This window comes from Trichogramma pretiosum, unplaced genomic scaffold (genome assembly GCF_000599845.2).
Source record: "Trichogramma pretiosum strain Unisexual culture from Peru unplaced genomic scaffold, Tpre_2.0 scaffold50, whole genome shotgun sequence".
In the NCBI taxonomy this organism is placed as follows: Eukaryota; Metazoa; Arthropoda; class Insecta; order Hymenoptera; family Trichogrammatidae; genus Trichogramma; species Trichogramma pretiosum.
Window position 1 is genome coordinate 507,880 of NW_019640807.1, and position 24,316 is coordinate 532,195.

Below are 24,316 nucleotides of genomic sequence, written 5' to 3' on the forward strand. Positions count from 1 at the left end.
TATAATCATAATCATAATATATGCTAATAAGTAACTATTATGCATACGTATGTTATAATATCTATTTTTCTATGTAAATTTTTGTACAGGCATAATTCTACATCGAATTTAAAAAAAAATAACGATAGAATCAAAAATTGTTTTATATAATTATATATATTATATGATTACGCTTCATTTTTAATCTGGAGTCTATAAAAATCATTCTTGAAATTTATCCTTTACAGTTTTCATGTTCTCATAATACTTTATAATAGTCCCACATCGTTTTATTTCATTCAAAAATTCAACATATAGTTATTATTCAATATATATCATTATCAACACAATAATCAAAACTGATGAAAAATTAATTCAATAACGACCGGATTTATCGCCTAATAACACTTCATGATATAAAATAAACAGTATATTTAAGTTTTAATTTAATAAAACACAATTTTCATCAACTGTGTCATTTGAAGACTCTTCAAACTTGTGCTGCATTTTTTTGTTTCCATTTTTTTTTCATTTATTACAAATAATTCGATGTTCAGCACAGAATTGACACAAAAATTCATCAGTCAATTCTCAGGCGTCCAAAACTGGGACGTTAATAAAATTCAACGTAGCATCTCGCACTTGTGTTCATCAAAATTAATAAAAAAAAAAAAAAAAAGGAGGCCGCATTCACAGTGTGCCCATTATACAATTAATACATTTTTTCCATACATTTTAAAAAGTCATACTATTCAATTATAGCCACTTGCATGCAAGAGAAGGAACGGACGTGTGAAACATCACGCTCGTGGACCATAAATATTGCAGTACCAACCCATTATCAACAATTGCTCGGGGTACCCGTCGCCTCGGCGCTCATCAAAATCACAGTAACATTTTTTTTTTCTTATACTTTCATTGAGTACATAATTATTATGGGTAGCGTCGCACGATACAAAACACAACCGAAGCGTCAGGTACGACACATATATAATTCATATACAACACGATCATCGCCTTTTGCAAGTGATTAACGAACGATATGTCACAGGCACATAAGTAAACACGCGGCCTCCCTAACAGCCAATATCAAAGACAGACAAAACGTTCACTTTTTTTCATGTTATCGGGTTTTTTTTGTATTATACGTTAACGGCAAAAAGATCTACTGTACAAATAACAACAGTTTTTCCCGCGGTTGTCGATCGTGGAAAAATCACATCTTTCGCGGGAGATAAAAAGAGATATAGAGAGAGTCTGATTCACTCGTGAAAATCGCAGCTTATTTCATCGCTATATAAAGAGGAATATTAATTAGTAATGGCACGAGCGACATTACAATCGTCTCGCTAAACTTTTCTCTTTTTTTTTTCATCTCCATAAAATCGACGCGGCGCCCCCTTCGCATAGACGCATTCGTCACAAAATATTAAATAAACGCAGGCAAGAGCCTGGTTGGACTTTGATGCTTTTTGTTTAAAAACGCTCGAGACTTCCAAAACGAAGCTCGATCGTGGAACAGCTCGTGAGTAGTTAATAAATAAAAGAAACGTTCAAGCAATGTTTTTTTTTTCGATCATCATCGTTGTTAATCCATAAGAGGAAAAAGAAATAATGGCGAAGCACCTTGAGCTGGGTCGAATCGTGACTTTTCTTACATATTATATATATAGTTTCCTCATTTCGTTAAACGCACCGGGAAATTCTTTTTTTTTTCTCTCTCTCTCTCCCTCTCTCCAGAATATGCCACCGTGTGTGTCCACTTTTGATTGTTGTTTGTTTTTTGAATTAAATTTTTCATGGAAACAGCGAGAGCAGTCGTTACTTCGTGAAAGCGGCGAAGACGGCCCACAGCACGGGATTGGCGTTTGGCTTGTTCGACTCGGCCTCGTAGTCGAGATCGAGCAGCGTCCTCACTCGACGCATGGCCACCTCGTAGTCGTCGTCGGACAGTGGCGCGAACGCATTCTCTAGGACGTCCGCGGCGTGAGCGAGGACTATCAAGGCAAGGGTGCGCCGGTCCATGCGACCCGCGTCGTTCACCCATCGACTGAGAACTGCGTCCTGAATCTGAAAATATCAGTTTGTTTGAGTAAATGGCATTTTATTGGGAGATATTTAATCTAAGGGTAGGTAAATAGTAGATATCTGGTAATTTTACTTCTAATGATCGTACAATTTTTTGAATCTAGAGTAAGAGCCAAAAATTTTAAGAGTAAAAAAAGATTTTGAAGCCCACATGTTTGATAAGATAAGTTTCTTGAAAGAAACGAAACCTGTATTTACTTGCTCATCTTATCAAAAGCTTAGGCTGAGAATAATTATCATTTGTGTTCATTTATGACAGGCATACGTGCATACAATTTTTATGTGCAGTAAAAAAACTATTTTGAAATTGAAAGTATAATTCATACCTTTCTGACTAATCGAGTCTTTGCAAGATTGTCTGTTAATGGATGAGTTGTCATATCGAACAAAAGAAAATTTTGTTTTTCTGTTGTCAATACTCCTTTTTCGACAAGATTTTTGGCAAGCCTTTCTCTCACATTTTTTAATTGGTAACGCAGCTTCAGAGGATTCCATGTTTCTCCTGAAATGAAAATATAGGAAATGATTAATCATTGTTGATAATGAAGAATTACAAATAGTAATCATTCAAGAGAATTGGATTGCATCATTACCGCTTAAATATTCTATCCAACTCTGAACAGTCTCTGGTGGATCTGTTTCTTTGAGATGTTTCAACGCTTCATCCAGCAGCACGTCTCCGGTTGGAGAACTATTTCTTAATAGTAATTTTCTTGTTAAAATACCTCTCTTTCTCATTCCAGCCTTTTCTAGTTCTACGCGTCCTCTCAGGCCCAATTCTGCCAATATGCATCCTCGCAAGCCCGAACTTATACAATCATTCCAGAACGAAGTGTAGCCCTGCGCAAGAAATAATAAATGCTTTTAATGGCGATCAAACACAATAGTAATGTTATGAGTGTGAGTCAATTAATTGGAATTCTACGGCATGAAAAGAAATGTTTATTCCATGGCAGTGCTTTGATAGCTTACATAACTTAATTTACAGTAGAATAGTTTTCAAAAGTAGCCTTATCAAATCGGCACAATAAAGCACGATATTTTACAAATCAAAATTTTCTAGAAAGGCCTGTGTACGCTCTAAAAAAAAATCTCATGCATCCATGCGTGTACAGAGAATCTGTCCAGATAAAGCGAACGAATTTCATCCTATCTCAGTAAAACAACGGAAACAAGCCCAGATAAGCGTTTCATCTCGCGCCTAGGAAGCTCTGCTGCTGGCTTTGTATACAAATGATTGATGTGTCTTTCAATGAAATAAAAGCCTACCTCTTTGTCTTTGAGACCGAGCAGCAGTACCTCCTCCATGAGGGTGAGCCTGGTCTCCTTGTCGCTGTCCTCGTCGACAGCTGGATTGGAGTTGAGATCCTTGAGGGAGCCCGAGTCGCCGTCGCCGGGGGACTGTCTGTCGCCCGACTGGCCCGAGGCCTCGTTGCCCGTGCCCTGCGACGAGCCGCCGCCGCTGCCACCGTCCTGGCTCGACGCGGTCGTGGCGCGTCGCCTCTGCACCAGGCCGTCGCCGCGATTCATCCTGGCCCTCTTGTATTATATAAAAATTGGGTCTCTGTAATATGTTCTCCACACACGCACACGCACACGCACACAGACACTCGCGAAATGTTGTACAACACACTAGTAGCACAGCAGTAGCCACGCACGTGCCTCAGCCCTTGTCCGGGCGATAACGACCCAGATGATGTTCTTTTGCACTGTGTCTCAACGATGACGAATCTCGGAGGATCTCATCGCAGACGACCACGCATCATATCTCGTATAATGCGTGTGTGTATGTATACCTTATTGTCGACTGTCGCGACTGCGACCAAGATGGCACAAAGTGATTGCACGCGCGCACCACGGACGGCGACGACGACACGACGACTTGTATGTGTGTTTTTCTTTTTTTCGCGAATCCGGTATCACTGCTGCTGACACGATGTGGCACCCGCAACTAGGCTATAAAGCGCCAGAGACACACAGCACAGCAACAGCAGGTAATATTACAAACTACACAGCACACACACAGACACACGTTATACACTACGGCAGCACACGCAGCGATCGAAGATTACAAGAGTCTCGCTGGCTGCGCGACTCCGATCGACTCGCTATTGAAAGTCGCTATGATGATGATGATGATCCGACAGACTCACTGACGTTCGTGTATATACACACGCAGAGTCGCGGCGGCCTCCGAATGGCACGCACACGCACTTATACAACGCAACAACAGTCGACACTACACAGCACAGCTCCCCGCAGAAAAGACCGTGGCGCAGGTAAAGCGAAGTATATATGGAGCTGCTGCTATAGGTAAAAACGTTAGCACGGCACTATCGCTCGCTGGCCTTTCCATATAGTCGCAGCTCTCTCCGCGCGACTGTAGTGTGGTCTCCTATACAACATATGCGTGCGTGTGTGTATATAGAATGACGGCAGTCTCGACAAATGCAGCTGTATGTGTATATATAGTTATAATAATATAATAATGGCAAACACGCGGCGATGTGCACGTCGTCGTCGTCGTTACAGTCGTTACGGTAATATAAGTCACGATCGTCGTGTATATTATATACTACTATTGAAAGTACTGTAATAATTTTTGTGGTCCGAGCTGCTCGTCTGCTGGCGTAACAACCACCGAGCGATAAGTTTTTTAATTACGGATCATTAATTTTGTCGAATTCCCGAAATCTTGGTGAATTCCGAATCGAGCTATGATAATGCGTGACGAAAAAAACTTAATTTGTATAAATATGCGCTAAAAAAGAATCGCCCGCGGCGAAACTTTCTCGACAAAAAATAAATATCACCGTTTGTGTGTATATAATTTGCTCGATCGCGATGGCTGCAGCAGCAACCGCAACGAACGACAACAAACGGGGTCGTCCGCTCGGCGCGAGCCTCGGAGTCGGTGGTTGCTTCACTTTTTCTTTTTTTGGTTTTATATAGATATATATTTAACTCGCAACGATGATATTCCATTGTAAGCTCTGTGATTTGTCTCGATAAGAGCGACGGCCGCTCATGGTTGTCAAAATTACATTCGACGGCAAGTGGCAACCGTGTGTTGATAAACGGTGTAAGCTCGATATCGCGCGATCGAATCGCAGAAATCTGACTTATCGACGATTACCACCTGCTAGCGCGCGAATTTTTGTCGTCTGCTCGGAGCGCCATCCCGTATCGGATCGAGGAATTTTAAAAGGTGGCGCTTTACACACTTGCTGTTGTAGAGTACATTGAAATGAATGAATGAACGTTATAGTAACGCACTGCAATAGAGGATCATAATTAAATGCTTTATTGTATATGGTAATGTCATAAAATTGAAAGTATTTAATAGACAATACAATCAAGTTGATCAAAGGCACATGAGAATATTATGAAATTATATGAAAATCGGTAAGTATTCTATTGGTGCATATTCTATATTCGATTTCACGAGTCAATTCTCATTCAAAAAAAATGAAAATTCAGCGAGCATCGAAGAAGAAAAAAATAGTTCGATTCGTTGATTCACGGGAAAAGTACTCGATGCAATCGGAATCAACAACGCGTCAAAGGCCTACTACCAATGTGAAAATCTTTTGACAAAAAAAAGTAGATCGAGCACATGAGCCAACACACAATATGGACAATTCGTTTACTTTACGAGTGCACGCAATTGCCCGCCTGCATAACGTCCTAGATTCACGGATTTATAAGCGCGCACACACACGCAGACATTTGAGAGAGTCCATTATTTTTTTTCTCATTGTAACATCATTTGCTGAATGTGCAATTCGTTTAACCATATAGGATTTAACGTGCTGCGTAAGACTCCGCACCCGGTCGTTGACGCTTTTCATTAGAGTCGTTTCGGCATGGGTGATCCAAAATCATTCGTTCTAATTGTACGTTACAACTATATTAACGGCAATCCTTTTCAAGAAAAAATTGTTAATGTTGCTTAATTTAAAAAAAGCTCTTTTTGGTAAGCTTTAAAATATTAATTGGAAATGTATTGAAAGATTTTCAACTGCTTTTTCGTTCAAAACCAGTGTCCTTATTGCAGAATTCAACTCGGATTTCAGGTATAAATCAAATTATCGAAACTCGTACGGTGGTAAATGACGATTTTTGGACTCAACTTACGCCGAGCCGTCCGCGAAACTGCAATACAACGACTATCGGTTTGAGAAACAAAAAAAAAAGGCGCTGAAGAGTTGGCGCATGCAAATGCGAGTGCGTCACAATTCTCGCTCGTAAATATATTTATTTTTATCATCGAAATTATGTTAATCACGCGCTCGCGCGCAAGGATAACGTGTAACCGATACGCGAAAAAACACAAATTAATTATAAGTCTTGTCGAGATTTTCGAATTCATTTATATACGACGTGACGCAATTTTATTTTAATTTACGGTTTTGTTGATAAAACACGCTTATAGTACTGGAAATATACAACAGGATATTTGTCATAATAGTTTTTATATTTTAACTAAGAGATTTTCAGATGAGTCTTTTGAATTCATTACGTCTGAGACTGTTTTAAACGTAGAGTAAAAGAGTTTCTATTCTTACTCAAATCGAGTCATTGATTTCATACAATTTGTCAATCTCTCGAGTAAAAGTATTAAATTCAATTACTTTATTATTCTAACTAATCTTGAAAGATGAATTCAAACCTTGAAAATAGTTTTCCTGATCCTGCACTTACCGATCTCTCGTAAAAATCGGCAATATATAATAAATCTCAGCTTTTGAATTATTTAACTGTACACGAATGTTTAAATTTACGTTACACACTGTTGCATTAGAGTACACAAAGCTCACATAATTATTAAAACAGACGATAGAAAAGATATTGACCGTTAAAAAAAATCAGAGTATATATCATTCGAGAAGCTGAAATGCCGTGTTATTAACTTCTGCGAACGCAAGCACCACAATAAATGATGGTTATTTGGCCCGCACAAGTGGCGCGTATATACACACGCGGGGCTAAGGTAAAGTTATTAAAACCGCAGCCGAGAGAACCAATCAAAGTTTAGAAAAATTCGATCATCGGCTTCGGCCTGTGCTCCATTTAATCATCAAGTCCAGAAGCCAATATCATCGCGCGCGGCACCACATCGTTACACATACATGTATACCTTCGGAGAGTGTAAGAGAATCCCGTTTTTCACAGCTGTAGTAGCAGCAGCAGCAGTACACGTGAACCGTTACGAATAGGCACGGGTGATTTTTTTTCGAGGGGTATGGGGAATGATAAAAATAAGATAAAAAAATCGAGCGATGATATACAATGGCAGAGCAAAGATCATGTGCCTCGTAATTTGTTGCGATAATGCCAACCCACGAAAGCAACTACTGTGCTGTGTACATATCTCTGTGAGCAGTTTACTATACTATTTAGACATTGAGTAAAAGTTAAAAATTCCTCTAAAAATTGTACGATTTGTGTAAATATTCCAAAACAATTCAGAATAGATGACTTATTTTTCAACCAGAATAAAGATGAAAATATTATTTGTAAGTAATTGTGATTCGCTTGCAGCGCTCTCGACAGAGACCCGATGCACGAAAGCGATTTCCGGAAGGGGTTGGCCAGGCCATTATTAAATTTCTTCATTGAATTTTTAATTTTAGTGCAATACAGCACACGTTGTCATTATATTTACGCTGAGTCACGTCGAGGGTAAGCAGGAAAAACACGACATCGGACATCGACAAGGACATCGAGTTTCTTCAAGTATCCCAATGCATGAAAGGAGAGAAAGGGAAAAGTTTCAAGAGATTTCGGCAGTTTAAGCGCGGAATTAGTTGTCGTATACTGGCGCAAAAATTCGGTAATAATTTACTTTTATTGGCGATCACTTCTCTATTTGCAGTCTGTCTGCGAATTCATCAAAATCGTTCACTATATCGCATGTGAGATCAAATTCGGAATCGCGATAATTGAGGTTTATCAAAAATAGCCAACTGAATCCTTGTCCCAATCACTGTTCCAAAAACAACATAGAAAAAGCTCTCAGCTGATTGTTGCATGAATAGTTAGCAATCAAATATCCTAAAAATGAACAGAGAGTGTAAGTAAGTGATTAGTAGTACGCGAAATCTGGTTCGAAAATAAAACACCATAACAATGGCGAACAAAAGTATTTAATATCAGGTAAGACTCAATCATTCCGGCACAATTTTTATTAAAATTATATGTAAGTATAATTACATATTTACAATTGTCAATCGTCATTTCACATTGTCACATATGCCTAATCTTTGCGATCTTCATGAATCATCAATTGGTGTCTGATCAAAGCAAATCCATGTCCAAATTTCTTTTCGCACTTGTCGCATGCAAAATCTTTACGACCTTCGTGGACTACTCTTTGATGTCTAGTCAAAACAGATTTTTCTCCAAATTTCTTGTCGCACCTGTCGCATGCAAAATCTTTCCGACCTTCGTGAACTGTTTTTTGATGTATCAACAAATATGATTTACTCCCTAATTTCTTTTTGCACTTATCGCATGCGAAATCTTTACGACCTTCGTGGACTGTTTTTTGATGTCTATTCAAAAAATATTTTTTTCCAAATTTCTTCTCGCATACGTCGCAAGCGAATTCTTCCCGACCTTCGTGGACAATTTTTTGATGTCTGAGCAATTGATATTTAAGTCCAAATTTCTTCTCGCATACGTCGCAAGCGAATTCTTCCCGACCTTCGTGGACAATTTTTTGATGTCTGAGCAATTGATATTCAAGTCCAAATTTCTGCTCACATTTTTCACATGCATAATCTTTACGACCTTCGTGAACTGTCTTTTGGTGTAAAAGTAAAATCCATTTGTGTGCAAATGTTTTATCGCATTTGTCACATACAAAATCTCTACGACCTTCATGGACTGTTTTTTGGTGAGTGCGCAAGTTCTGTTTATGCCCGAATTTCTTCTCGCATTTGTCACAAGCGTGATCTTTGCGACGTTCGTGTACTGTCTTTTGGTGCCGAAACAAATCTATTTTTAGTCCAAATTTCTTCTCGCATTTGTCGCATGCGTAATCTTTTTGACCTTCGTGGACTGATTTTTGGTGGTAAAGCATATGTGATTTACTAGTGAATTTTTTTTCACACTTGTCACATGCGTAATCTTTCCGACCTTCATGGACTGTTGTTATGTGTGTGAGCAAGTTCCATTTATTTACAAATTTCTTCTCGCACTTTTCGCATGTGTAATCTATTCGATTTTCGTGGTATATCTTTAGGTGGTTGATCAAATTACATTTTAGACCAAATTTCTTCTCACATTTGTTACATGTGTAATCTTTTCGAGCTTCATGGACTGTCAGTCGGTGCTTCAACAAATCTATTTTTCGTCCATATTTCTTTTTACACTTGTCGCATGCAAAATCTTTTCGGCCTTCGTGGATTGCTTTCAAGTGCAATAGCAAATTCAATTTATGTCCAAATTTTTTCTCGCATTTGCTGCATGCATAATCTTTTCGACCCTCATGAACTGTTGTTATGTGTATGAGCAAGTTACATTTATTTACAAATTGTTTCCCGCAATTGTCGCATGAGTAATCTTTGAGGACTTTAAGGGCCAAATCTTTCTGACTTTCGTGCACTGTCTTTATATGCAGGAGCAAACGATGCTTATTTCCGAATCTTTTGGCGCACCTCTCACATAAGTAATCTTTGAAAACGTCGTGGAATATCTTATTGTGCTTGAGTAAAGTTGATTTGTTCTCAAATTTCTTCTCGCACTTTTTGCACGTCAAGTTTTCGCCATTTTTATGTACTAGTTTTTGATGCACGAACAAACTCGATTTTTTCACAAATTTCTTTTCGCATCTGTCGCATACAAAATCTTTGGGGCTTCTGTGTTCTGATATTTGGTGTCTACTCAAATGACTTCGGAACTCAAATCTTTTTTCACACTTGTCGCAAGCGTAATTTTTTTGAACATTGTGAATTGTGTCTCGGTGTGCGATCATGCTTGATTCTAGTGCAAATGCCTCCTGGCAAATATAACAAACGTGTTGTTTGTCGTCAGAACAAATAATGTCTTGTTCACTTAAATTGTTGCTAGAGACAACTTCCTCAAATTTTTCCTCACTTTTATCCATATTGGTGTCTAACGTCAAAGTTGGGGCCTTCTATTTATTGACACAGAAATTAAACGAGTAAAATTTATCTGTTTGGTTTGTAGCTAGTTTGATCGGAAAATACAACATTGAAACAAATTTGTTTCCACTATTAACACGATCAGCGTCCGATGGAAAAATTGTTTATGATCATATTGTTTACAATTAAGTTTTCGATTTATCTGTTTATATTTAATTATAACATTTGGAATACATTTGAAATTCGAACTTGGCGACAATTTATTCGAAAAATTTTTTGGCCTTCTACAACGAAGACTCCAAAAAAACTCCCAAGAGAAAACATTGTGTTCCTTTAAAATCTAATATCTCAAGATGTACATTTTTAAGATTTTTTCAAATAGTCTAGTTCAAAAGAAGAGGAAAGTGTCCATCTAATTAGCTGTTTTCCAGAAGACAGTTTTTTGATTTTAGCTAAATATCTCGAGATATATGGCAAGACATTTCGCTAAATTCAAAAAATGGTCTTCTGAAAAGTTTCTTTTTCTTTCGAACTAGACTATTTAAAAAATCTAAAAAATGCACTTTTTGATACATTGAATTTGAAGGTTTCCCGGGTAAAATAAAAATTTTTCGAAAATCTAATCCGACCCTCGAAAGGCTGAGGTAATTTTCCATCAAAATGATACGTTAATTTTTTGTAATAAGTGCATAAGGTCTTTTACATCGAGTTAGAAATTATGAGATTTCACGTAATAATGCCGCGTGGGCGAGCCATTGGAGACTTGACGTGAAATGGCTCAAAGGTGTAAAGATAGTTGATATCAGGTATAACTCAATAGTTTACGCACAATTTTTATTCAAATTCTAGAAAAACATATTTACAATTATCTGTATATAATATTTAAAATTGTCAACGATGACTGTCTCTCACAATTGTTACGTATGTCACAAGGGTAGCGAATACCATGACACATGCCTAACCTTTCGGCTTTCATAAATTTTTGTCAAAATTTATTTTCACCCTTGTCGCATGCGTCATCCTTGCGACCGTCGTGTACGTTCTTTTGGTGGTAGAGCAGACTCAGTTTTTGTGCAAATTTCTTCTCACACTTGTCACACGTGAAATCTTTCCGACCTTCATGGAATGTCCTTTGGTGTCTAGTCAATGCTGATTTGTATCCAAATTTCTTTTCGCATTTGACACAAGCAAAATCTTGTCGGCCTCCATGGACTCTTCTTTGGTGTCTGATCAAATCGGATTTCATTCCAAATTTTTTCTCGCACTTGTCGCATGCAAAATCTTTACGACCTTCGTGAATTGTTTTTTGGTGCTCTATCATATGCCATTTTATCTCAAATTTTTTCTCGCATTTGTCACACGGGTAATCTTTGCGACCTTCATGGACTTTTTTTACGTGGATGAGAAAATTCCCTTTTTGTGTAAATTTCTTATCGCACTTGTGGCATGCGAAATCTTTTCGACCCTCGTGTACTGTCTTTTCGTGTAAAAGCAAAACCCCTTTGTATCCAAATTTTTTCTCGCACCTATCGCATGCGTAATCTTTGCGACCTTCATGGACTCTTCTTTGGTGTCTGATCAAATCGGATTTTATTCCAAATTTCTTCTGGCACTTGTCACATGTCAAATCTTCCCGATCTTCGTGGACAATTTTTTGATGTCTGAGCAATTGATATTTTAGTCCAAATTTCTTCTCGCACTTGTCGCATTGGTAATCTTTGCGACCTTCGTGTACTGTCATTTGGTGTCTAGCCAAATCTATTGATGTTCCAAATACCTTCTCGCACTTGTCGCATACGTAATCTTTGCAACCTTCATGGACTGTCTTTTGGTGAATTTTCAAATATCCGTTATTTCCAAATTTCTTCTCGCATTTGTCACATGCGTAATCTTTTCGAGCTTCGTGTACTGTTCTTTGATGGACAAACATTTGCTGTTTAAGTCCAAATTTCTTCTCACACTGGTCGCATGTGTAATCTTTGCGACCTTCGTGAACTGTCCTTAGATGTTTAAACATAGCTGATTTATATCCAAATTTTTTCTCGCATACGTCGCATACGTAATCTTTGCGACCCTCGTGAACTGTTTTTTGGTGTCTAGCTAATTTTGATTTTTCTCCATATTTCTTATCGCATTTATCGCATGCGTAATCTTTGCGACGTTCGTGTACTGTCTTTTGGTGCCGAAACAAATCTAGTTTTTGTCCAAATTTCTTCTCACACTGGTCGCATGTGTAATCTTTGTGACTTTCGTGTACTGTTCTTTTGTGCTTCAACAAATCTGATTTTCTTCCAAATTTGCTATCGCATTTGTCGCATGCATGATCTTTTCGACCCTCATGAACTGTTGTTATGTGTATGAGCAAGTTCCATTTATTTACAAATTGTTTCCCGCAATTGTCGCATGAGTAATCTTTGAGAACTTTGAAGGTAAAATCTTTTTGACCCTTATGGATCGTTTTTAAGTGCAAGTGCAAACTCCGTTTATTTCCAAATCTCTTCGCACACTTTTCACATAAGTAATCTCTAAAAACTTCGTGGAATATTTTTTTGTGCTTGAGTAAAGTTGATTTATTTTCAAATTTTCTCTCACACTTGTTGCATGTGAAATCTTTACTATCTTTGTGTGCTAATTTTTGGTGAGTAAACAAACTCGATTTTTTCGCAAATTTCTTTTGGCATCCGTCGCATGCAAAATCTTTGCGGTCTTTGTGCACTAATATTTGATGTCTACTCAAATGACTTCGGAACTCAAATTTCTGTTCGCACTTGTCGCAAGCATATTCTTTTTGTTCATTGTGAATTGCTTTTCGGTGTGCGATCATGCTTGATTCTAGAGTAAATGCCTCCTTGCAAATATCACAAACGTATCGTCTGTCGTCAGAAAAAACAATGTCTTGTTCACTTGAATTATCAATGAAGACAACTTCATTGAATTTTTCCTCATTTTTATCCATTTTGATGTCAAAATTAAACGATGGATCTTTCTACTTAATGCCACGTAAATTGAACGAGTAAAATTTATCTATTTACTGTTATAGCTTGTTTCATCGCAAAGACAGCATTGAAACTAATTTGTTTTTATTATAAACACGATCAGTGTTCGATGGGCGATGTGAAATTTATTCGTGATCATATTGTTTACAATTAAGTTTTCGATTTATTTGTTTATACTTGCAACATTTGAAATAATTTAAAATTCTAAGTTGGTGACGATTCCATCGATGAATTATTTGACCTTCTGAAACCAAGACCAAAAAAAACTTCCGACAGACAACATTGAGTTCCCACAAATTCAGACAAAAAACATCCAGTAAAAATCGACCGGCAGATAGTGACCGATAATAGGTGCTACTTTTTAAACTTGTGCCCTTGAAAAGTCTGAAAAATACATCGATAACAAGATCAAAAAAACGTAATATTACGCTGATTAGCGTAGCGATATATTTAAAAGTACATATCGATTTGTAACAAATTTTCGTTTATTTTTTAACTTATGTGTGCCATTACTAAAAGGTGATAGTTTGGTACTGATCAAATCTTCGGATGTGCAAATATTTTGATTTTTGGGTGAATATGTTTTAACCCGAAGTATTGTCCATATTTCGTACAGTCTAGATTTTTATATCTACTAGTGGCACTCGTGTCATTATTTTTTATGTATTCTATGAGTTTCAAAAATTTATCCCTTCCATTGGCATAAGTTTAAAAATCAACACACGAAGCTAAAATTTGTCACAAATCGATATGTACTTTTAAATATATCGCCACGCTAATTCGGCGTAATATTCCGTTTTTTGAGCTTGTTATCGATGTATCTTTCAGACTTTTCAAGGGCATAAGTTTAAAAATCAGTACCGATTATCTGACGATCTATAAATAGATCCTCGTGCACGTGTATAATAAAAAATTGTATCATCTTTTTAAAATTTGCCGCCCCTGCACCATTGCGCAATTGGCATGCTCCATAAAACCACTGCACAGCAAAACAGCGTTCGGCGGTAGAGGAAGAAAGTTTCGCCAACGAATAATAGTAGTCGCGAAATCACCAATCAACCATCCCAATTCGAGAGATGCATTAACTCTCCAATGCAGACCTGAATTTTTGTCGACGAGCAAGTGTTTACAAATTATATTAGATATCCGCAGAAGAGAATAAGACAAATCTTGGTACGGTGTTGGGTACCCGAGATATATAACCTCCAAATTTGTTTCATTGTGTATCGTGAAGATTTTTAGTGATTATACATAAACGAAGAAGTGATGGAAAGCAATAGTGGCGTAGTTAGGTAAATATTGCTTGTTTGTAATGCTGCCGCGGTCATTTTTAAGCGATTTCTCATTAAATTCTATTTTCATTCAGGGTGAAAGAAGAGCCAAGCGAAACTTTGGCGATCGCAGGCGATGAGTACGTTTTCGACTCGCTGCACAACCATATAAAAATCGAAAACTATGAACCATTGCCGTTCCATGAAATATCGGTAAGTTTAGAGATTTGAATTATGTACTGTTGATCCACTATAAAAAATGAATTCATTATCTTAATTGTAGGCAAAATCCGAGAATAAAGATGTGCCGTTACAGGAGAGGTTAGATAAAAAAATATTGATCGATTTTGAGTGCAAAAATGTCAAACTTGAACGACCTAATGTGAAAAAAGAAAACCAAAATTCGACTAATTACACCAATGAAAAAAGTTTAATAATTTTGATAAAAAAAGGATTCAATTATGATGATAATTGTCAAATGAATGTCAACTCTCGTATAGAACTTGACAAATATGAGAAACTAAAAAATTTCGGAAAAACTATTGTACAAAAAATACGTGATTCAAACATATGTCAAAAAACTCATAAATCAAGAGCAAGTCCAAAAAATCATACGCAAACGATACTTCAAATAACTAGACCTAATGAACGTGATATTTATAACGAATCATTATCCTGCAAAAGTGGCCACAAAATTTATTTGAATGCGGTACAAGATCGTATCAAGCCCTTTGCGTGTGAGATTTGTCACAAATCATTTGGACAAAAAAGGGACCTCAAAGGTCACATGAATGCTGTACATAATCTGAGCAAACCCTTTGAATGTGACATTTGTCATAAATCATTTGGACAAAAAAGGAACCTCAATAAACACATAAATGCAGTACATAATCGGAGAAAACCCTTCGAGTGTGAGATTTGTCACAAATCATTTGGATATCAGAATGTACTGAAAAATCACGTTATAACAGTACATGGTCAGAGCAAACCCTTTGAATGTGAGATTTGTCACAAATCATTCGGCATAAAAGGTAATCTCTATAGGCACATAAATTCAGTACATAATCGGAGCAAACCCTTTGAATGTGAGGTTTGTTACAAATCATTTGGACAGAAACAAATCCTCAAACGTCATATAAGTGCAGTACATGATCGGAGCAAACCCTTTGAATGTGAGGTTTGTCACAAATCATTTGGACAAAAGACTACTCTCAAAACTCACATAATGACAATACATGATCGGAGCAAACCCTTCGAATGTGAAATTTGCCATAAATCATTTAGACGGAAAGATTACCTCAATTTTCACATAAATTCAGTACATAATCGTAGCAATTCCTAAGAGTGTGACATTTGTCACCAATCATTTGAATTTAAAAGTAACCTCAAATCTCACATCGAAGCAATGCACGATCACAGCAAATCTTTCGAATGTAAGATCTGTCACAAATCATTTGGACTAAAATGTTACCTGAAACGTCACGTGAATGTAGTACATGATCGTATCAAACTATTTGAATGTGAGATTTGTCACAAATCATGCGAAAAAAAAGGTTATCTCAATACTCACATAAATAAATTTCACAATTGAATCAAACATTTTCATATGTGAGATTTATTTCGAAACTCTTGCACACAAAAAATATATTCAAATTAGTATCATAATTATTAACAAATGTTGACATAAATATTCTTTAATTGCATAAAAAAACTTTCAAGTATTTTATTTAAGAGTTTATTTTCATTGTAAATCTTTTGAATACAAAATAATATATTAACTAACTCATTATGGACATATTCTAATTAAACCTTTTTAATCTATTCCAAATCCTGTCCGAATGCCCAATCTCTAAAGTGATTCAAAAAATCCTGAACAAAATCTCACAATTTTTTATTTTATTTTTATTTCTGAAACATTTTTCGTCCGTTAGGTGAAAAATAATTGTGCACTGCTAGTTTCACATTCATTTAAGATAATACTTTTTAAATGTTATTCAAAATATACAAAAAGTGTTTTGATTACAGTAAACATTGAAGCGTTGTCATGCGCGCACACTTGAGAGATGAATCGATCTAGACATCTTCAAAATTGTGTAAGGGTTTGGATTTTTTGTTGGTAGCCACGTCGACGAATAAACAGAAAAGCAGGTAAATAAAGCACAACAAATTAATAAGGATTTAAAAAACAATATAATAGACAGATGAAAAATTCGCTGAACAGCATTTTCGCTCGGTCTTGTAAAAATACATTCAACAGCAGAGAAGGAATGATACGTTAGACAAGTCGTGAGCGCAGTTAGGTAAATAGAGCTCGTATAAAATGCGATACCGGTAATGCACTTGCACTACCATAACGTTATGCGTGTCCCGGTATGTGGGATCGTTTCTGATTTGATAATGGTATTCTATTTCAGGTGATTTAAAATTGTATCACATCGTGTCTATATGCAACCGATTATCGAATAAAAATCGGCATGAAAATCGAGAACTCGCATAGATCTAAATTTCCTCTAGTCGTCAAACGTCCCAATCAACACCGATAGCCGAGCGATTATTAACGATCTCCCAGTCATCACGCTCGATCCACCGTTAATTATGTCACAATTACAACAATTACGAGTCACACACTTGCTGCCGCTGCTGCTGCAATTACGAATTACTATACACTCGGCATCGATTGCATTATGCATACAACGCGGTTTCTCCCGGCGACCGCACGCGAGGATTAGGCATAATAAATAAGGACAAACCTCGCGGCTAGAGAGAGAGAGGGAGAGACTACTTTCGTCCGACATACCTCGAGGAGAGTCGCTTTCTAACGACGAGATATAAACAAAAAACGCCACAGTTTAAGCGCGGCGTTTCATCGTCGTCATCATCATGGGTATATACATAATGTTTAAATCTCGGCGGTGTACACCCTTTCTCCGATTAATTATCTCTCTCTCGCTTTTGGCTTTCCGCGTTGATAGATAGCGCGTGGCAGAAAACGATCATCGCTTTATAACGTCAAAGCGAAGATGTGCAGCTCGCGCGTAAGAAAGTTCGTTGGCGCATCATCGCTTATATTCTTTATATGCAGGCGCGTACATCCTATATGGTTTTCTCGTATTATTATACAGCAGCAGCAGCAGCAGGTATACAAACTTATAACGTATAGTAAGGCCTCTCCTCCGATACGTATGTGTGTGTGCATGCGTTTTAAACGTGTATAATAGTAGCCAAGTAGGTGAACGCGGTGAGTATATACAGTATAACGCACACACACGTACACGTACACATACACCTGGGCATAGCCCGCGAGTGGGGGACACCTGTGCGCAGACACTGAGAGAGAGAGAGACCGGTCGCGCGGAGTCTCGGGGGCTTCGCGCGCGCGGATATTACACCGAGTTCGCAGTCGTCGTTCGCGCATCCAGCCGCGCGCCCGCGTCTCTCGGCTGTATTTTGTATCATATTTGCGCGAGTTTGCCAGTTCTTTCGAGTGCAGCGTAATAAAATCACATCGTAATTTTTTTTATTCTTTTTTTTCTTCAAAGCATTTATTTATAAAAAGAAAGATCGAAGCAGTGTGACAACGTTGATATCGAGTGAATGCCTCCTCTCGTTTCAAGGGGGAGAGAAGTTGCAGTGCGATTGTGTATTGTGGAGTTGTGAATAAATAGTTTGTATGTATACATAAAAAATTTACGTATAATAAAATTTGTGCCAATTGTGTATCCGTAAACGCGTGCGAGCACTCGTGACAGACGGCGTGCACCAAGAAACATGTGATTAGACGCACAAAAGGGTGGCGTGTGGCAGTTATTTTTTGGTTACGAACGACAATCAGCGGCATAAGCGCGTACGACACTAGGTGAGCTTAAATTCCCTTTTTTTATCGATCCTCGAATCCTCGTTGTCATATCCTCAACCGATACATTGCTTTAACCCCCTGCATGTATACAATATTATCTCGCGCTTACACCTAAGCGTTCAAGCTCGCGAGTTAAAGACTATGAAGAGAGAAAGAGTTGTTGATCCATAAGGAGCACACACGTTCACATATAGAATACACACACGTGCGTTCGTCTCTGATAAGCTTCGCGAGTTAAAAGAACGGATATACGTAAGACGACAAGGCCATACAGTCGCGAGAGAGGCGTCTCTGCTGTATGTGCCTCTCGATCGCTCGAACTCGTTCTTTTTCTCTCTCGCTCTCTCGTCTCTTATTCGATAAATATCAACGCTCTCGCGCGCGAGCAGTTCTTGTTTGCATGGTGCAGCAGCAGCAGCAGGGCAATGTGCAAAAGAAAAGAGTCCGAGGCGATCGCTCGAGCCGGACACACACACACGTACACATTCACAAAGAAACTCGACCTTTACATAGAGAGAGAGTACTTACGGATTGATCGGCATGTAAATGCGCGCGAGCTGCACTTCTCTCTCTCTCTCTCTCTCTCTCTCTCTCGCGAGATTTGCATATGGTATTTGCACGTGTGCAGCTCGAGTGCCATACAGCAGAGAGCTTCTCAATCATTCTCTCTCTCTCTCTCTCCTTTTTTCCCTTCATTTTAATTTGTCCTTTTCATCGGCAAGATTGATATTATTATATCTCGTTGCTGACTGCGCTAAGTGCACATCTTATACCGCTGCGATATTTTATCTCTTTCTCTCGGCTGTCTTTCTCTCACTCGCGTATATATACATTATCTATAAAACCGAGGCACGCGCAGTATTATAGTTTTCTTTTATAGAAATCCCGAAGGCGTTTTTTGCCCTCGCGCCCGAGCTCCAAGACAGTGCACAGCAGCAGCAACAGCCTTGCAGCCTCTCGCGGGGCTCTCTCTCTCTCCATATAATGCGGCTACACTTGTCCTTTTATACGTATTTACCTTCCTTTTTTTCATTCCCTCTCTCCCTTTTCCGGCTAATTTTCTTTCTCTCTCTCTCACTCGCGATCGGGCGAAGCTCTCGCATTACACACACAACTCAACACACAGATACAACATAAACAGGCAACGGGCGCGTAAAACTGAATCTCATTATAAAGGCGAGCAGGTGTAGCACCTGTGCACTCGTCTATATAATATATCCTGTATAATATATAACGTGTATAAACGCTCCGCGTCTACGATGACGCGATTTTCTCGCGGGGCTGCTGCTGCCGCTGCGGCATGACTCGATCGTGTGTGCCCCGCGCGATGTAATATGTCTCGGGCACGCGCTCACCTGCAGTAGTAGTAGTGGTAGTAGTAAGCCTATATAAATGTATTACAGATTTATAATGCAGCCACGCGTGCCACAGGGATACAAAACGATTTCTTTGATATTATTATCGAAGCTTATAACGCTTAGCCCGAGAGTACGGTCGAACGATCCAATATAGCAAAGTGTAACACTCCGCAACACGTGTGCATAGTATGCCAAGCTCTGCAAGATTAATTCGAATATCGGTGAGGCCTGTGCTCGCGCGCTCGATATCAAGTATCATATCGTTCGCGATTAAATTGAAAAAGCTCATCTCGTTTTATTACGTTCGCGCGCGTGTATGGTGTATCGCTCGAACGGCGAGACTTTTAACGCCGGGGCGGAAATTAACGATGTATATACCGCGCATAATTTGCGTATCGCGTGCGCTTTATACGCAGGTATAAGAGACTTTCACTCGCTCAGGCACGATTGACATTTATAAATAATAGTGCTTACGAATGCGTATTATTAATTTATGTATATGGATATAGAGCGATAGGAAAGCTTTATAGACACGTGACGCGACGGAATATTCAATCGAGGCTCGTTGTCATTTTTCTAAAAAAAAAAAATAAAACATGTAAAAATACTCGATGAGAAATAGGGAATCAGCAGGAAAAAAGAGTTGGAAAAAACGCAACGCTCCTTTCTCGAAATATCATGGTGTAAAACACAGGCACACCATCGCCACAGTTGGCTCACGTACATAATGTTATACCTGGCGAGCATGCTGTAACATTGTCGTTAAACAGAACGAGTAATGAAAAACGGTTTAAAACCTAACTCACGCACACACACACACACACACACACACGTACACGTAAAAGTTCACACGTATACAGTAACAGCAGCAACAACAACAGATGCAAAACGGGCAGCAGCAGCAGCAGCAAGCGAGTCGCCGCCACCTGCAGCGCGTCTAGAATTTCTTGCCACCAAATACTATACGCACGCGTAATATATTAATAAGCGTAATCGCTAAAAAGCCATATTATATAGACAATCACCCCCGGCGTGAAAGATGTATATATGTGCGCCCGAGAGAGCTCGAAGCTTTTCTTGGATCTCGTTGTAAAATAAGAAAGAGAGGAAAAGGGGGAGAAGAAGCAACCTCTCGAGGATGCTGCTGCTGCAAGCCCGAGCTGCTTTCTTGGCGCAATATTTATAATATATAATATAATATTATGCGCATGGACAATGAGACACTCGCGAGCACAGGCGTGTAGCGTAGTTATATTTTACCTCGTGAGTTCTCCGCTCGACCGCTGTTTATAACGCACGATAAATTATAATCTTCTAACAATTTTTGTCCCCCCCCCCCCTTCCATCCGAGTACACGTATTATAATACGTAGGCACTTGACGAATTTACGTACACACGTACGTCACGATCGTACCCAAGCGAGCGAAAATTTTCCGAATCTCGCTCGAGAGTTACACCTCGTGGGATGTGTAATATATAATATTTCGTGCGAGATCGTTTTCTGCGATAATACGCGTGTAACGATACATTTTACAGCATCCGCGAGCTGCTCTCGGATGGCAATTAAAAATTCCAACGCACACGTACATAAGTCTGGAAGAGAGCCGTTCAATCATATTTTTCACCGGGAGCCACTCGTAAAAACGCTCATTATTATTCGCGCATTATGTATAATATTTAATATATTATTTTCCCATTGCAAACAAAGTAATATACCAGAGAGAGAGAGAAAGAGAGAGCAGTGGCGTCGTAAAAAAATGCGTAAAATTGAAATTCCCGTACGAACTATATAATAATATTGCGTACGGGGCAGGTATGGCGATTTTTTTTCCCCCCAGCGCGGCCGGCTTACACGATACACGCGCAAAAAACGATCGGAATATATATATACTTTCACGCCTTTATAATACGAAAAAAAAAAACGTACGGATAAATAATAAAGACTGTCGACTGCGGCGTATCTCGGGCGAAATATAGATAAAATAAAATCGTGCGTTGTTCCGCGCGAGTTAGACGGCTTTATATATTACATTATTATACGACCGCTACGTATGGCGCTTTACTCGAGTTGTGTGTATCAAAAAAAAAAAGCTTCGCGCGAGAAGTGCGAGGTGCAACTGCCGCGTCGTATTATCATTGTTTTTTATTAAAACGATTTCTATATGGCTACGAATCGAGAGTAGAGACCACCCTTTGAATTCGGTTAAAAGACGGCTTATATTGTACGGACGGCAGTTATGCACGCGTTTGACATTTTTTGTCGTTGTTTCGATTTGGAAAAGAGAAAATTGAACTGGTTTCCAATGTGTGCAACCCATTCTCCATCTTATATAGCTGTGCTTGACTATTTTTACGTTTATTATTATTTGTATAGCGCTATACTGCTACTACTACTTCTGCTGTTGCTGCTGCTGCAACTCGAGCAATTTAGCGCAGGTATGTCGGGCATGGAGAGCTGGTGCTGCTGCAAAAAACACGAAAAAAAGTGCTTATCCTCGAATTAGAGCTGTTACGTTATTTTGGTTAAATGGGAATCCATAAAAAAAAAAAAAAAAACTAGTAATGTTCGCGAGCGCATAGTTACACGTTAGAGTAAGTAGTCGAGAGAGAGAGAGAGAAAAAAGAAACAAAAAACAAAGCTCCGCACTATCGGATACTCGTAAGCTCCGCGCGCGAGCTTATCGGTCATACGAACTGTAAATTTTTATTTTTACGAATACATTTTATGCGCGTGAGATTTGTACTTTGGATAGGGTCGAGAATCGAGTTCACGCGTTAAGAAAATTATTATGCAATTGTAACGTAACTTAATGCGAATCCATACACTAAATTGCGTGCTAATCATCCTTCTCGAACGGAGAAAGAGAAAGAAAAATCGAGCTTTTTTACGTATTTACACGAATTACGTTATAGCATTAGATGATAGTAACAGCAAGTCGATCATGCTTGAAAAATAATTTATTTCTCATCGATTTCGAATAATACCAAAACTCTCGATCGCCGATACAGAGAAATAACTTCTCTCTCTCTCTCTCTCTCTCTCTCTCTCTCCCGTTAGTAATTAGTTTCGAGTCAAAGATTCGAGATACGGGAAATAGGAAAATGTGAAATTTTTACTGGTATAACTCATAATATAATATATATACGCGCGCGAGTTCCGATCGCGCGCCAGAGATAAGCGTTTCACAAATTCTTTGTTGAAACATTATATTATTATATATTACACGTATATAAGCGATAAATTAATGGATCGCGTCGAAAAATCGATTGCAACGGCCGAAGATATTTTTTTTCTCCACTCTGTCTCTCTTTCAAATTAACAATATATTTATATACGACTGACACTCGTGTGCTCGAGCGATTAATAAAACTTCAGCCTGCGCAAGGTGCCACACGTACATTAAAAATTGTATCCTAATGAAGCGTTATTTTCATCGTAATCTGTTTTTTTTTTCCTTCATCAATTCGCCAGCTCGCATCCAAGGACTATGGGTAATAATAATTGCGCGTGAATCACGCGTCATCCGCGCGCAGCAGCGTTGATTGTCATTTCTCAATACGATATAATGATACTTATAAACGCGTTACGTTCGTAGACGCACTTCCTCGCACTCGAAACACAGCAACGCGTCCTTTTTTTGTGCGCGCTCGCGCGTTATTTATATCACGTATATAATAATATTTCGTTGAGATTTATGACAGCAATACATAAATCAAAAAGTAAAGTCGTCGTCGTCGAGCCAATTCTCAAATCTCTTCTCTCACCTTCGCCAATGATCGTGCCCCCGGAAACTCGTCATTAATATGCATAGGATTTTTCCCTATTCCGTATACGTGCCTCTATTCAGATATATATACATCCTCTATATAGTTACACACAAAACGTGAAAACTATAACGCGTTGTAGAAGCTGAGTCAGCGCGCGCCGGGGTTCAGCTCCTGCCCAGGTATATATTATAACATTTCTTCTCTCTTTCTCTCTCTCTCGACGCGGAGCAGCTCTCAAAAGCCCGCTCATGGGTTATATAAATTCCGCGCATGAATAAGACTGAAAAATCCCACGAAAGCCGCGCACGGGCGTGTATACACACCTATATATACACTATATATCTATATGATAATAACTAGCTTGCATCTGTATAGTTGCATCGGGCGCGCGGGAGATGATATATATCTGTATTTTTCGTGAAAATTGCCTAATCAAAACGGTGCGCAGAGCTGTATACACTGTATGTATACGCATCGAGAGCAGCAGCTACTACATACGGTACGATCGTCGGGAAAAAAAGTGGCCGGCTATAGACCGTCCGTTATCGGCTGACTCCACTATGACCATGATACTGCACGTATATACAGTGGGATATAATACATAGAAGTAGTCGCGCGAATCAACGGAAATCCGAGAACCGAGTCGCGTACCTACGTCTGGGTACAAACGTGAACTCTTTTTTTTTACACGATATATATATGTATGTATCCATGTATTTTGCTTCACGCTCGACAGGCCGATCGAGAGGCAATTGACAGCAGCCGCTGCACACCTCGTCGCAATATTATATGTACATGTTTGTGCGATTGCGATATGCATCGATACGATTTCAAGACAAGTCCTCGTTTACTAATCCTATGCCACCTACTTATAGCTAATGTTCGCCTG

At 38.7% G+C, this 24,316-nt stretch overlaps 3 protein-coding genes across 4 annotated transcripts in view; 2 read left to right on the top strand and 1 right to left on the bottom strand.

Annotated features, from left to right (window-relative positions):
* Window positions 1-137: 137 nt before the first annotated feature.
* Window positions 138-4,485, bottom strand: LOC106659235 (Golgi phosphoprotein 3 homolog sauron). The gene is made up of 4 exons (XM_014381663.2): window positions 3,337-4,485; window positions 2,661-2,907; window positions 2,394-2,569; window positions 138-2,049 (listed from the first exon to the last, which is right to left on the bottom strand). The coding sequence occupies exons 1-4, from the start codon at window positions 3,595-3,597 to the stop codon at window positions 1,801-1,803; spliced, it is 933 nt and encodes a 310-aa protein (XP_014237149.1). The 5' UTR covers window positions 3,598-4,485; the 3' UTR covers window positions 138-1,800.
* Window positions 4,486-14,210: 9,725 nt separating this feature from the next.
* Window positions 14,211-15,080, top strand: LOC111694007. The gene is made up of 4 exons (XM_023460479.1): window positions 14,211-14,466; window positions 14,541-14,658; window positions 14,729-14,939; window positions 15,040-15,080. The coding sequence occupies exons 1-4, from the start codon at window positions 14,441-14,443 to the stop codon at window positions 15,078-15,080; spliced, it is 396 nt and encodes a 131-aa protein (XP_023316247.1). The 5' UTR covers window positions 14,211-14,440.
* A 2,793-nt stretch (window positions 15,081-17,873) lies between these two features.
* LOC106659231 (protein kinase 4-like) overlaps window positions 17,874-24,316 on the top strand; it is a 45,009-nt gene continuing 38,566 nt past the window's right edge. For both annotated transcript variants that reach the window (XM_014381657.2, XM_023460549.1), the window contains exon 1: window positions 17,874-18,301. The gene's annotated coding sequence lies outside the window, so the exon portion shown is untranslated. The remainder of the gene's footprint in view (window positions 18,302-24,316) is intronic.